The sequence below is a fragment of the Paralichthys olivaceus genome, chromosome 22 (genome assembly GCF_024713975.1).
Source record: "Paralichthys olivaceus isolate ysfri-2021 chromosome 22, ASM2471397v2, whole genome shotgun sequence".
In the NCBI taxonomy this organism is placed as follows: domain Eukaryota; kingdom Metazoa; phylum Chordata; class Actinopteri; order Pleuronectiformes; family Paralichthyidae; genus Paralichthys; species Paralichthys olivaceus.
The window spans coordinates 4,488,492-4,502,509 of record NC_091114.1 but is presented as its reverse complement, the minus strand read 5'-3'; the positions used below and the strand labels follow the sequence as shown (position 1 = coordinate 4,502,509).

At 40.8% G+C, this 14,018-nt stretch overlaps 1 protein-coding gene across 2 annotated transcripts in view; it reads left to right on the top strand.

Moving 5' to 3' along the window:
- The first annotated feature begins 2,755 nt into the window (after window positions 1-2,755).
- Window positions 2,756-14,018, top strand: part of tbc1d14 (TBC1 domain family, member 14) — a 32,036-nt gene continuing 20,773 nt past the window's right edge. Inside the window, exons 1-3 of one of the 2 annotated variants that reach the window (XM_020100242.2) lie at window positions 2,756-3,294; window positions 5,587-6,346; window positions 12,737-12,860. In XM_020100242.2, coding sequence (XP_019955801.2) covers window positions 3,252-3,294; window positions 5,587-6,346; window positions 12,737-12,860 — 927 coding nt within the window. In that variant the 5' untranslated portion in view covers window positions 2,756-3,251. Of the gene's footprint in view, window positions 3,295-5,586; window positions 6,347-9,011; window positions 9,284-12,736; window positions 12,861-14,018 lie in introns of those variants that run through there. The other variant, XM_020100243.2, reaches the window with a different exon arrangement.

Sequence of the window (14,018 nt, the reverse complement as noted above, 5' to 3'; positions counted from 1 at the left end):
GCACATTCACAGAAATGCAAACGTGTCCAAGGACTTAAAAAAAAAAAAAAAAAAAAAAAACTGAAGAAATTAGTGTTGAGGTGTGGTTTGCTGACCTTTCGTGTGACCTGTGCTTTGAAAAATGAAATTTAGTTAAAGCATCTACAGATAATTTTTTTTGAACAGGTTTTGAGGACAGTAGCAGGGCAGTTTATTTGTCTCATCATACTTTGATACTGAAGCACAGATGAACTCAAACCATCCCTCCATTAATGAGTAATTAGAAATATGTCGGCAGAGTGAGCAGACTTGCTGTAATGCACTGTCGCAGGTGAAGGTGACTCTATTCCGAGCATGGCTTTGGAAATGGCTTCCTTGTTTTGAAAAATGCAAAGAGTTAAGGCCCACGGCTTTTTTTTTTTTTTTTTTTCCTCAATCCGATGCCACCTTAACCCCCAGTAGCTGAATGAAAGGTACTCAACTTCAGGGTCTTGTCCCATTTCTTTGACAGTCATCAGACACTCAGGAATTTTTTATAAGCATAACTGCATAATCTACACTCGGACCTGTGACAGTGCATTAATGTAAACCATTTCTTTGATTGTAGAGCAGAAATGACTGAGAGTTCTTTCCAGGCAAACCACAGAGAGGACTGTCATTCATTTCCAGCTTTAGGTTTAGGAGAAAACAAAAAAGAACTAAGCCATTGAGATTGCATAAGCAATGCGGAGGGGAACCCAAAAACCCTGAGTCCTATGCAATTCCTTGGCGCATGTAAACATTCAACAGTATATGAAGAGAAGTCATTCAGTTCATTTTGCATGTTGATTACTTATGAGTGAGGGACATCTGAGAAAAAAAAAAAAAAACCAAGGAATGTCTCTAAAAAAGGAGCATGCAAACATCACACTCCATCTTTTTATGTTGGTTTGAACAAAATAGTTTTGGTTGAAGAAAAAAATATTGCGAGTGAGGTTCTATCAATAAGTGAAAGAATGTGATGCATGTGTGTGTGTGTGTGTGTGTGTGTGCGTGCGTGTGTGTGTGAATGTGTGAATGTATGAGTCACAAAAGGCACTTATTGGGAGTTGAAAGGAACGCATCACACCTTTCCTCATTTAATTCTTCCATTTTGATAGGCCGTATTTAAAGAAAAAAGAAGAAGAAGAAGAAAAAAAAAGCGTATGACGAGAACGTGTCTTCAGTGAGGGTATAAGCATTTGGAACGACACTGGTTTGGTGGCGGAGTTTCAATTGCACTGTGGTTCGAGGAACGTATCCTGCACTGAAAACATTGCGTTTTCCTCGTCTTTCATTCCCACCTAGATGATGGCCCTTCACCCTCACCCCTCTGTGTTCCTAAAGCCCATCTGCCCCCCCGAGTAGCTGTGTTGTTCTAATTTCATGTACACCCTGAGTAAATTATTTTGTTTCATTGTGGATTTTCTTAACATCTAATAAAGGAATAAACCAAACCTCAACCTGTGAACTCTCCGGTCTTCTTTTTACACCTCTTATTTAGTAAATGTGCCCTGGTGGTGACTACTGAGAGGAACTGCATTTAGCTCCTTAACCACCTGGTGACACTAGAGTGCAGGGTGACGATGCTGTAGGACCTTGACGGAGAAACAGCTCCTCCCCTATTCAAGGCCCATATCAGTCTTATGCTATTTTGTTTTTTCATTATTGTTCATAATAAGGTCTAAGTGAAAGCTATCTTTCTATTATTATAGAAATATCCATGTATGGGATAGAAATATTCTTAATTGGGGATTGTCACGACAAAATACAAAGGGCAACACAATGCACTGTTTGATGACTTCTACATCCATGAAAAATATATATACCATTACTTAATTTTGTGTCGGAAGAAATGAGGAATGAGAATATTTCTTGAAATATCTTGAACTTTGTGTCACAAGTAATTATCAGGTGATTATTTAAAGGTATTAGGTATTATTTCTTCTACATGTTTTGTTTGTGTATATGTTGGTTGCCCATCTGTTTATTTTATATATTTACAACTACATGAATGCATACAATAAAAGCACAAATCGACTGAATTAAATGAAAAGATGACATGTTTCAGTCAATATGTCAACTTTACGTCCCAAGGTTGGCTATTTTACTTAATCCTTTATTAGTCCCACTACAGGAAATAGTGAAAAACACACTTCAAATTCAAAGATATTTTTATTTTTGTTGACCCTTCTGTGTATTCTATATTTCCAACTGCAATAAGATATTATTTTACTAGAAATAGTGAAATACACACGCATTAAAAGTAATAAAATGTGAAGATACGATATAAACACCATGAAATATTGAAAAAATAGAATGTAATATATAAATTGTAAACAGAATATGGTGTAACAATATTGTAATATTGCACATATGATATTGAAATTGCATAAATCAATGTTTTGGGGCCTGAAATGGGAAACAGTAGATATTGTATTATATCGTTTTGCACTGTATATTTAGATTTTCACCATCTATAACTAAGTTCTTACATCATGCTTATTAAATTTGCGTTCATTTTAATAAAAGTCAACAACCACAACACTCTCAGTAAAGAAGAAGACGCTTAATTAAATGGAGTAAATCAAATAGACGAATATAGATATAATGAGAAGACACTACAAGTAGAGGATCTGTAGAGTTTAGTGTTCGTGGAGAGAAACTCAGGTGGTCGATTATTAATGTCTGCAGGTCCAGACAGGTGAATCCATCGACGGTGAGCATTCTCCACTCGATTGCACCGCACTACCTCCTCACAAGTTTGTTTTAAAATGGCGGCGGAAGCTCGGAGACAGGTATGAAATATTTACGATACCGGATAAACTCGTAAAAAAAAAAAAAAGAAAAGATGTGCCCGGTCGCACAAGTCGATAGACGCCAGGGAAGAACCCCCTCTGCCGTGTTGGTGCCGCGGGACGGAACGAGGGAAAATGTCCGTCGTGTTTGAACTTTAAGTTGGTTCCTTGTGAGGAGGAAGCGGGCGTCAGCGGCCAGTGCGCCCGGCGAGCGAGTCCGGTTTGTCCGCGGTGTTGGTGTTCACCGGCCATTGAATGTGTGTGTGGTTCGTCTGTCCGTCCATCGAGCTGACTGCCGCTGTGTGTGTCCACCGAGCAGCGTTAGAGGAGAAGGAGAAGCAGAAGGAGGAGGTGATGGTGCAGCAGCAGCGGTAGTCACAGCATCACCATGGAGCGTGCACCTGCCACCCACCTGTAGCATCCACCCCCCCCTACCCACCCCCGGCCCCGGGCGGCATGGCGAACACGACCGGCCAGGAGCTGAGGGACAGCCGCTGCGGTGAGTCAGTGTGACGGATGAATGTTCGTCACGCAGCACACGCAAGAAACACGCAAACTCACATCCTGATCCACGTGCTGTTCTCCTCCTGCTAACATCGCACCAAACTCCATTGAAAGAATATATAAACATAAACTCAGCCTTAAATATTCTCAATTCTCTCTGTTGATCAACTCTAACACTTAGCATTTAGGACTGATTTATTATCAGTGTCGAATTCGGCGTACTTTTCATTTACCAGAGGCTGAGGGATAATCTTATACCTCAGCCACTAAAAGATCAGATAGTGAATCATTTGAAACCAGTCTTTTAGTGGAGCAGAAGATGTAAACGTTTAACTCCACACTTTAACCGTGATGTTTTGTGACAGGCTCTAAACTTCAACATACATGTGACACACTAGTTAAAATGTGAGGTTGCATCCTCTGTTGGGCCAGAAAGTGAATCTGAGTGTCGAAAATAGACGTGTGAACTGCAGCTGCACTGAAGAACAGCCTCTTAAATTTGAAAACCTCTTTCTTTTAATGTTCCCTGTGATGTTACTCCATTCAGTCTGGTCTTTGGCTGAAGAAGGGCCACTTTTCAAAATGGAATAGTACTGTGTCTTCCCTGGGAAGCCTTTCATCACGTGTTGTTGTGATTCACAGACCAACATTGTGTGTGCACTCAAATAGGTGGCTCAACAAAGCAGACAATAAGAGCAGCAGCTTAAAACATGCCTGGGTTTGGTGTGGCCCTCACGCACTTCATGCACTATTTAATGAATAAAGCTTCATGAGTGGTACAGTATCTCATTTTTAAATAAATACAGTGTGAGTATAATAACAATGAGTACGTAAACAGCCTGTAATTCATTGGTGAGCTCTTGTTCGTTATTTCCCCCTGTGGCACAGGAAGAACCTGTTGCCGCGTTTTGGGACAAAGTCTGTCAGGCTCACATGACCAGGTCAGGGTTTAGAGCTTGGGCAAGAATCTGGCTTTGTGCGTTAACCAGTAAGAATACACGAGACCCTGTGATAGGGTTTTTCTACTGTGCTCTCGGTTACGGCATCATCTTTGAGAGAATTTAAATGATGAAGAATATGAGACGGTTACACCTCATGGAGAAAGCATGATCCAATGATTTGTAGCTCTCCAGCTTCTTTTTGCTTCTGTGTTGAAACAACCTCCCGGTGCAGAGCTTAGATAAACTGTTACTGCAAACTCCACTGAAGTTCTTAGCAACAACAATAGTGTGTGTTTTTTCAAAGCCCTTATTTCCCCCTTGTTTTGTCTAAAAACAGAACCCCTCCACAGCACACACAGCTAGCTCCAACCTGAGTGTTGTCGAGCTCTGCCAAATGGATATGAAGTGTGTAACTGATGGGGTGGGAATGTGTCTGTCCCTGAGAGTCAGGAGTCGAATTAATGCAGCCCGAGAGCTTATAGACACACTAGCTTAAGCTTAGCTTCCCAGCTGGTGTTGAAGCATGATGTAGCCCTGCTGGAGCCCTGTTCATGTTACACAGCAGACTCCAGTTACAGCCTGGTTACTGTGGGATTAGTTTTCATCTCACAAGGCTCCTACACTCATATGGCTCGAAATACCCTGTTTAATTGGCAGAAGCCTTTTAATAATATCATATTTTGTCAATTTGTAGACTGATGATTGGTTTGTTTATAGACTAAATGTGTCACTGGAGCAGAATTGAGTTGGCCTCTGTTAACCACATTTTCCCACCCATGTATTACTTACTAATTATAATCAGTTTGTGGTGATCTGATTGTGCATTTATTGCACTAGATAAGCACGAGATACATGGAAACTTCGAAGGGTTTTATTCTAAAATGTAACCCAGAGGAGCCCTTATTATAATGCAATTGTTCAAGTGTCACTTTGTATTTTGCTTCTGTTGCACAGACAATATTAATAAACAAATCCGCAATCACTCAAAGAAACTGCCAGAGGGTGAATCCCCTGGGCCTGCTCTTCATGATTAGTAATTATCCGTGCTAAAATGCAGTAGAGCCGAAGGCGACGTGTTTAGATCACTCGTTTAGAAAAAAATCTCACAATATTAAATTTATTCTGATGAGAAAAGCAGCAAATCCTCACATTTGCATTTTGGTCACAAATCACAACAATTAAATCAATCATCTAAATTGTTGGAGATTCATTTGTATTAGTTTTACTGTGGATTAAAACATTTTATTCAGTAAAATTGGCCCCTTTTTTATGGCCCCTGATTTAGAAACATCCCGGATCTGTACATTTTTTTCAAATCAAACTAATTCAGTCATGTTCTTTTGAAGGTGTGTCTGGAGAAGCCATAGCGGAGAATGGCTCTGTGGTCAAAGATCAGACTGCCCCTGACCCCCACGATCACACCAACCATCACTGTCATGAAGCCAGCACGACCCCACACAGCATACCCGTCCTGCCCAGTTACAAGCCATCCTGCTCCTCTACCCCCACCTACTACAGCAGCCCCCAGAAAAGCTACTCAGACCTGGACCAGGACAGCCACAGTTTGACTTCCCAGGACTCAGGTATACCCACTCTCGAGATAAACCCTCCTGAGCCCATCCTTCATGGCCACCAACGCCCAGGCGATGCAGGCCTCATCCTGGATGCCAGTCATGATTCCCCCGCCACTTTACCTTTGAATGATGATCACTCTATCGACAACACCATCCGCAAATCCTCCACCTTTCCTCGCAGCGGATATGACTCTATCCGCCTCTTCAGCCCCACCCTCAGATTATCAACCACCACGGGTATGGGTGTCGATGACATCTCTGTGTGCAGCGTGTCCAGCATGAGCACCGAACTGTCGGTCTCCAACGAAGACATCTTGGATTTCACCGTCACGTCTGACTCCAGTGCCATTGTCACCTTGGAGACGGATGACAGCGGCACCGCTCACTTCTCAGATGTCACGCTGTCGTCCTCTCCAGGGGACTCCAGAGACTTATGGAGTCCTGTGCGACCCTACCCGGGGTCAGGTGTCCTGCAGCAGGAAGATGATGTCAGGAAAAATAAACTGGGACCTCTTGCAAGCTTATTCAACAGGTGAGTTCACATATGACTCAGCATAAGTCTTTAAAATCCAACTATATTTTGAAATGTATTTCCATCCTTGTTTTATATTGATTCAATCCGTACTATTGAATATGTCACTGTCATTAATTCTATGGTCTACACAGTCAAATGTAGGCAGCCTGAGCTGGATGATTATGCGTTCTCCACTTCCTCTCATTAGGCTTTTTGCTGAAGACCTTATAGTAGGCTTACAGAAGCAAACATTGCTCAATGTTGTTATACAAACTCGCTTAGCCAAGACTTCCTGTCCACTCCCTCCTCTCTTGCTTATTACAGCTTCTCCAGAACATGCCCTTATCCTCAGCTCAACATGTTACAGCAGTTGTACAATTAGGATTTAAGATATTGTATTTAAATAGAGCTTTTCAAGGCTTGATGGCCACTCAAAGTGCTTTACAGTATAGACATAAACTGCATATTACAGTGTAGTTTTGCCATTCACCGAGGTCGGGTAACAGGGATACAGGGATCGAACCAGTGACCCTCTGGTTTGTGGACAACCTGCTGTATCTCCATGACCCGCCAAAGCAACCCCATTATTATCTAAGGGAACTGGCTTTCTGGTACAAAGTTGTCCCAAATCAAGGACAGTGAGATTAATGACAGAAACCAACACATGGGCACATCTAATAATAAAGTCTGGTCTTGGGAACAAATGTTATTTATGCTGTTGAGGAAAGGAAAGTTCCTGATTAGCACTATCTTAGCTGTGAAAAAAAAGTAGAACATCAGAATTTGGCCCTTAAAGGTGGCCCTATGGGTCCACACGATATCCCAGGTTATGAAAAGAATGCTGCCATGTTGATTGTGTCACTTCCCAATCCTGTGACTGTATGTTTGGGGATGTGGTAACCTTGTGGATTCATTCTTAGATTCTCTTCAAGAGTTGAAAACGACCAGGGACGTGTTCAGCCTGTTGTTCCTGATCAAACAAGATCCATCATCTGCATTTTCATTCACCCACAGACCTTTCCTCCACTATGAATTTACATACAGTAGTAATGCATTTTGCTCAGTAGTTTTCACACTCTCTCGCCTCATTCACATGGAACCATCACAAACCTAATCAGAAAGGCCCGTCATTTCCTCTCAGTAATTTGCCACGCTACACTTTCTGTTGACGTCCTGGATTTTTTATTTAATTGAATTTTCTATTTTGCACCATGCTGCTTGTTGAAAATTCTTTCCTTAGCAGTGAGTCTCACACCTGCTGTGTTGTTTTATGATGTGTGTGTGTGTGTGTGTGTGTGTTTTGGGTATGACTGCAATTAAACAATGTTATTTTAGCATTACAGCAACAAGTAATAAACTAATAAACTGCAAGTTGTAAAAAAAAAAAACCATAACACTGTAATTATGGCAGGGCTTGATAATGACCTGTAATGATGCTGTGGCTAAGACTGATACATTAAATGATGATTGCATTGATTTTTAAATTGATATAACAGACACAGGTTAGATTATCCTGTTAATTTTTAGCCACATTAACAGCTTTAGCATTGGCTGTATGGCTGGCAGTGTTGGGCTGCCAGTCAGACACAACAATCTCAACAGCTATTGGATGGTTTGTAATTATATTTGGTACAGAGTTCATGGTGCTCAGAGGATGAACACTAATGAAAGTTTATCTCTGAGTCCAAGTGAACGTTTGTGCCAAATTTGAAGACATTCCCTCAAGCTGAATGAATTTAAAGAACATTAACATGCTTTGTGAGGCCGCCGTGACCTTTGACCTTTGGCCTGACTGCCAAAATGAAGTTCAAGTGAATGTTTGTGCCAAATGTGAAAGAATTCCCTCAAAGCCTTTCGGAGATATCGCATCCAAAAGCCAAAAAATGTGCTTTGTGAAGCCACTTTGACCTTTGATTAACATTGAATGGTTGTGCTAGATGTGATGAAATTTCCTTTGGGCATTTCTAAAATATAAAAACGATCAGTACGGTCACATGATTTTGACTTTTTTTTACCGTTGACCACCAAAATTCAATGTGTTCTATTTATGTGAATATAAATTTGAAGACATTTCTTCAAGGCACTCTTGAAATATCACGTTCATGTACAATTCAGGCATATTTTGGAGATTACCTATTTAGTGCAGCTTGACTTAATCGAATGCGACTCTTGTGCCTCGTGGATGGCAGGCGCTCTACTGAGTGCCATTCTAGTTGACTCATTTTATTTTTATTTTTAGAGAGTAATGTGTAATGAATATTTGATACGTTACCTTCCCAACACTGGTAAATACCAGAAATGTACTTCCCATCATCAGTGTTTGATAATGAAGAGTCTTGGTTGTTAGTGATGCTGATATGTGACAGGACGTATAAGATCCCCTTGTGGCCACTAACAGTGATGACTGTTAAATTAAATTGCATTATGCTCACAGTGTCCTTGGCTGTTCCGGCAGACTTAAACTACTGTTTACTGTAATTGATTTGAGATTCAGTGTGATGTATCACGTGTGAAGTGCTTCCTCTGACTCCCCACCTCCCTCTCAGTCTGTATAGTTATCTCTCTCTCTGTTATCTCTCCTCGCTCACATGGAGAAGTTACTCATTCCCTGAGTGCCCTTCAGATTCCTGCGTCTCACACCCAGGAGGGGGTGGGGGGGGGGGGGGGGGGGGGGGGGGGGGGACTCTGAGCAGCAGTTTCTTCACAGTCTCAGTCTGCCTGAGTCCGGTGGCTGTGTGGGACTTGTGTTAGACTCTGGGTGGAAGCTATGAGTCTGAACTGAGGGGGAGCTTTGACTTAGTCAGGAGGTGTTGCTCTCCTGTGTTCACCCATTCCGTCTTTCAAAGCTCAGGCACTCGCTGCTTCTTTCTCTGTGTTGTTTTGATTTTTTGGGGCTCATTGTGTTTTGTGGTGAAGGAGCAGGATGGCAACCCCATCACTTCTTTACATCGACAGGTAGGATAGAAACACATTTTGCTTTTTTGTCTGAATTTAAGTTTGTTCATTGATTGATGTTTTTTCAGCCTGTACATTTGTACACAGCACATTTTAGTTTCTTCCCTATCTAATTTTAAAAAATGTACGAGAGCAAGCGGCAGAGATTTGGCGAGCAGTTGAATACTGAGGCTTTTGTGCTGGACTGCCGGTTTCTTGTTGACTAAATACACACTGTACCTTGGATTTACTTTCTACTTGGGTGACTGTTGTAAACACGCTTGGAGCAGCTCCAGTTCATTCGTGTCTTTTATGATGTGTGGAAAATAACTTGGTGTACTCTGCTTTCCTTCTTGAACCAGCTTGCTCGGTATTTGTGTACGAGGCATCTTCATTGTCAAGTGAACCATACCAACCACTGGGACCTCTTATCACCTTATTTGCACACTTCAAGACCGAACATAAGTGCTGTGAAATCCCCCAAAATTCTTTAGAGACTTCGCTACAAATCAGTCCACTGCAAAGCCTTGGCTTGAACTCAACATTACAAACAAGCATCCCCTGCCAGTCTTTTTTTTTTTTCTAGCCGTTCCACTTGAGCAGCCGACCATTCCCGCAGCTATTCAGCTGTCACGTTGAAGCACATTTGGTTTGGACAGAATGCAAATAATGCTCGTGCTTTGTGAACATTTGTTTGTTGGCAGGTCTGAAAACAGAGCAGATATTGTTTTGTTTAACTGTACAAAAAAATTGGTCGTATATATTATTCCAAGACTTCAGGTTCTCCTTTTTAAAGGCAGAACTCATTTGGCCTCTGCACTTTATTCTGTGCAGCATTGTTTTATGGTGGCTTACGAGGTTACTAAAGTTCAAACACTCCCCATAGCTCCATTCTTGGTTGCAGTTTACTTTTTCCACCTTAGGTTTGTGCTGTGGTGTATGATGAACTGAGATATGAGTTCATAATCAATCCATTGCTTTCCAAGTTACAATTGTACACATGCTTTGTTGTACATTTCTTGAATAATTCACATTTTGAATTTAAAACTTCTTAATTGATATTGGAATTAGTAGTTTGACCAGAAAACATCTTCAAACAGCGCTCAGGCTTTTTTTTCAACCTTTCAGCTGCGTCTCCTGGTCTTTGTTGGCAGATGGAGTGTGCTCTATTGTAATGGCGATGTCTGGTTTGTCATCACGTGACCTAAATGTGGAACATCTGACATACGATAATTGATCACAACAAAAACATGTGTCTACATGCTGATGAAGGCCCTGAGAGGTGTTTCCATAGCTCAGATAAAATGTAGTCTGTGAGCCTTAGTGTTAGGAATTCTTTTTTTGTCGGTACATAGGTTATTATTGGTCAATGTCCTCTTTGTATCATCACCTCTCTTTAGATTAGATTTCAGTGTTTTTTAACTCTTTCACGTCAGCAGGTGTGTCCTTCCTTTCTGTTCAGCAACTTTGATAACTGCAGATATATTGAAATGACAGCTGTCCATAGTCTTGCTCTATAAGTCTGACAACTTATGTTCCGGCACCTTTTCTGTTTTCTCTCCAAGAAAAGAGAAATTGAAATTTCACTCTACGGAGTGTTGGTTACTTAAGATACTGTAGCAGCCTGTGAATAACTGCTAAGAGTGTTTATCTTTGGCCAGTCACACTGGAAAGAACCTTTTATCTGGTATTGCTTAATCAGCTTCTCATGGTCAGAACCATGCCTACATAGTGTTTTGATATTCCTATATAACCAGTAGCCTGTTTTAATGTGGCTCATGTTTCTTTTACTACAAGGTGAAGCATCAGGGAGGCAGTGCTGCACATTTCAGCAGGCCTAAGGATGAATGTATCATTTTATTGTCTTGCACACTTGTAAACTATACAACTCATAAAGGCAAAGCTGTGATAAACAAGTGCATTTTACAGATGTATAACTTATTTTAATCTTATTATCACTTGAGTAAAGTACATGGACTAATTTTAGACACTAACCCATTCTTCATTGTTTTCTAACCATTTGTTTTCTTATGATCCTAAATGACCTTAAGTATTTCTTCAGCTGCAATTGCAGTGTAGCATTTGTTTTTTTCTTGTTTTTTTTCATATTATTATTCAAGAGCGTGGTCTTCCAGTTTGCAATGCTTTCGCTCAAAAGCCTGCACTCTGCTTGTCCTCAAACTGTGCGCTCACACCCACGTTTTGTTGCTCGGGCAGATTTGAGAAACGATCAATCAGGATTCAGTGAGTTATCAGCGAGCACAGATGGCCACGTGTCTTGGTGACAGCTCTGTCCACAGTAAACACAGGAGCCAGCAGCAGACACGGTCAGCTATCAGCGGACGTAGCTGCAGCTACTCAGCGTCTGTCAGCATGCTGTCCTGTCATCACTCCCCCGGAGGCAGCGTAGAGCCCTCGGGTCATACTGTGCTGCAGTCAGCAGGTCAAAGGTCAGATTTAGCCACCTGAAACAACTTAGTGGGTTTACACCTCCTTTCCACATCACTGAGGTCCACGCAGTTGAGTCCAAGTGGTGTCAACGCATAATCATTACACAAGGCAGTTGCCACGGTGAATTGCTCTTGATGAGATTTATCAGAGGCAAACAGCGGCATGTGGACTCTTTGATTGCTGTTATGCCACCTTGCTCGGTCAGAAGAGGCTTTTTGTCGGACCAGTTCATTCATGTCTTTTTTTTGTGCTAGGCTTTTTTCAGGCTTTTAATTAAAGCCCCCGCAGACAGACAGCTCTGTGATAACACCGCTCTGACAGAATAATGAAAGGAACAACACGCTGAATGGTGGGAAGGCTTTTCAGCAGCTTTGCATGTGGTATTTAAACACCAGGTGATGGAAGATAAACAATCCATACAGATTGCGCTCTCTTCCAGCGGAGCACTCTGTGTCATGATAAATTGAAGTGGAAGTGAAGTTCTTCAATGAAAGCAGCAAATATGGTAAAATAATTGTTACATATTAGTGTGCAACATATCTTTTTATACATTTGTATTAATCTATTTGTTTTTTTCAATTAGTCCCCACATTTTTCCAATCAATCGATTGTTTTCTGATTAGTTGATTTGAGGCTTTGGTTAACCTACCAAAAAATAACCGTAACAGCTACCATTAACTGCTCAACCTTTTTCTCAAGTAAAAAAGAAAAAGTCAAAATAATATAGATGTGAATTTAAAGGCATTGCTGCTGTCTCATTGGTTTCTTGGTTTTCTTTTGAGGTGTTTGTAGTAGAGCAGATGAGCAAAAATGTTCAAAGGTATTGTGCATTTACTGACAAAAGCACAAAACTTTGTTATAGACATGCAGGCATTTCAGATTTGACCACACTTTGAATGACTGTGTTTGATAGGGAATGGGAGCCACTATCATTGGGGTTGCACGCTGACAGTGTGACACATAATTAATATTATTATTATATTTATAATATAATTCCCGCTCTCCATCCTGCATCTCTCTCAGGAGCCTGTTTGCCAGGAGGGTTAAGGACAGTCGGCCAGTGGAGCAGAGGGATCCAGGGTGGAAGCTTTTCGGGAAAGTCCCCCCACGGGAAGGCCCCATCAAGGATCCTAAGAAAATACAAAAGGTAGAAGATTTTTATTCTTTTATTTTTCTTGTTGACTATGTTTACATAGACACAAAGGCAGTGGTAACTGGAAGAAATTGGAAATTAGTGCATTAATATATCAAAAAGGATATAATAATATAGAGAGAATTATATAATCCTCAACCTGGGGCAGGATAAATAAGCAAATTCTAATGGTTATAGTATTTATGTCATGCATCTTTGAAGCAGCTCGCCCCAAATTGATAAGTACTGTCTCAAACCACTGTTTTTTGTAATCCAGTGTGAACATACTCGACCACATCTCTCTGATGTGTCAGTAATACTTACCCAGTCCAAGTTTCATGCAAGAAAAAACAGGTTAAGCATTTTCAATCCGATTTCTCCAGCATAATCTACCACCAGTTAATGTCTTCATGACAAAGGGAGCCTGGTTCTTACTTCACACAACATTGAGGGTTGGCATAAATTAGATTTCTTAAATTCTTCATATACTCAGTGCTGAGGAAAATAAAACCATGTAAAGAAAGTATTGGATTACCACACCTGTAAAACCTGAATGTAGAAATACTGAAACTTTTTTGAGATGTCTTGTCTTTTAAGCTTCTGCTCTTTTATGTAGTTTGACTGCAGTGTGCAGAAATACCCATCATATCTCCACTTACAGACTGAACATAAAAAATGACGATTATGTAATGAGTGCATTTGTGTTTTGCTTTCTCAAAACTACGGAAGTGTAGATTAATATCAAAAAAGATAGAATGAAAAAAGATTTTTAAACAAAATAATAAGATAATTATCCTCAAGCACACAACAACCAAAATTGGAACTATTTATATACATCACACTAACTGTTACCTTTCTCTCTAAACATGCAGCTGTAATTCAAAATGTCAAGGTCGTTCTTAGCACTTGATTCGATAGCCAGCAAGTGACTGGACACAGAAGTTCTCAGTGCCTTACAGAGAGCAAACAGGAAAGGGTCTCTGGCCTAATTAAAAAGCATGGTCGTTTCCTACAGGCAAAATAAACCAAAGAACAAGATGGCAGTCTGTAATTAGAACCTGTAGAAGCCTGTAATTGCGCTGCCATTTTGGCTGACATGAGGGAAGCAGCCCTCTCTTTGTGCTGTTGAAACTGGGGTTGAAATTCCTGTAATGTGCTTTAATGCACCACTTA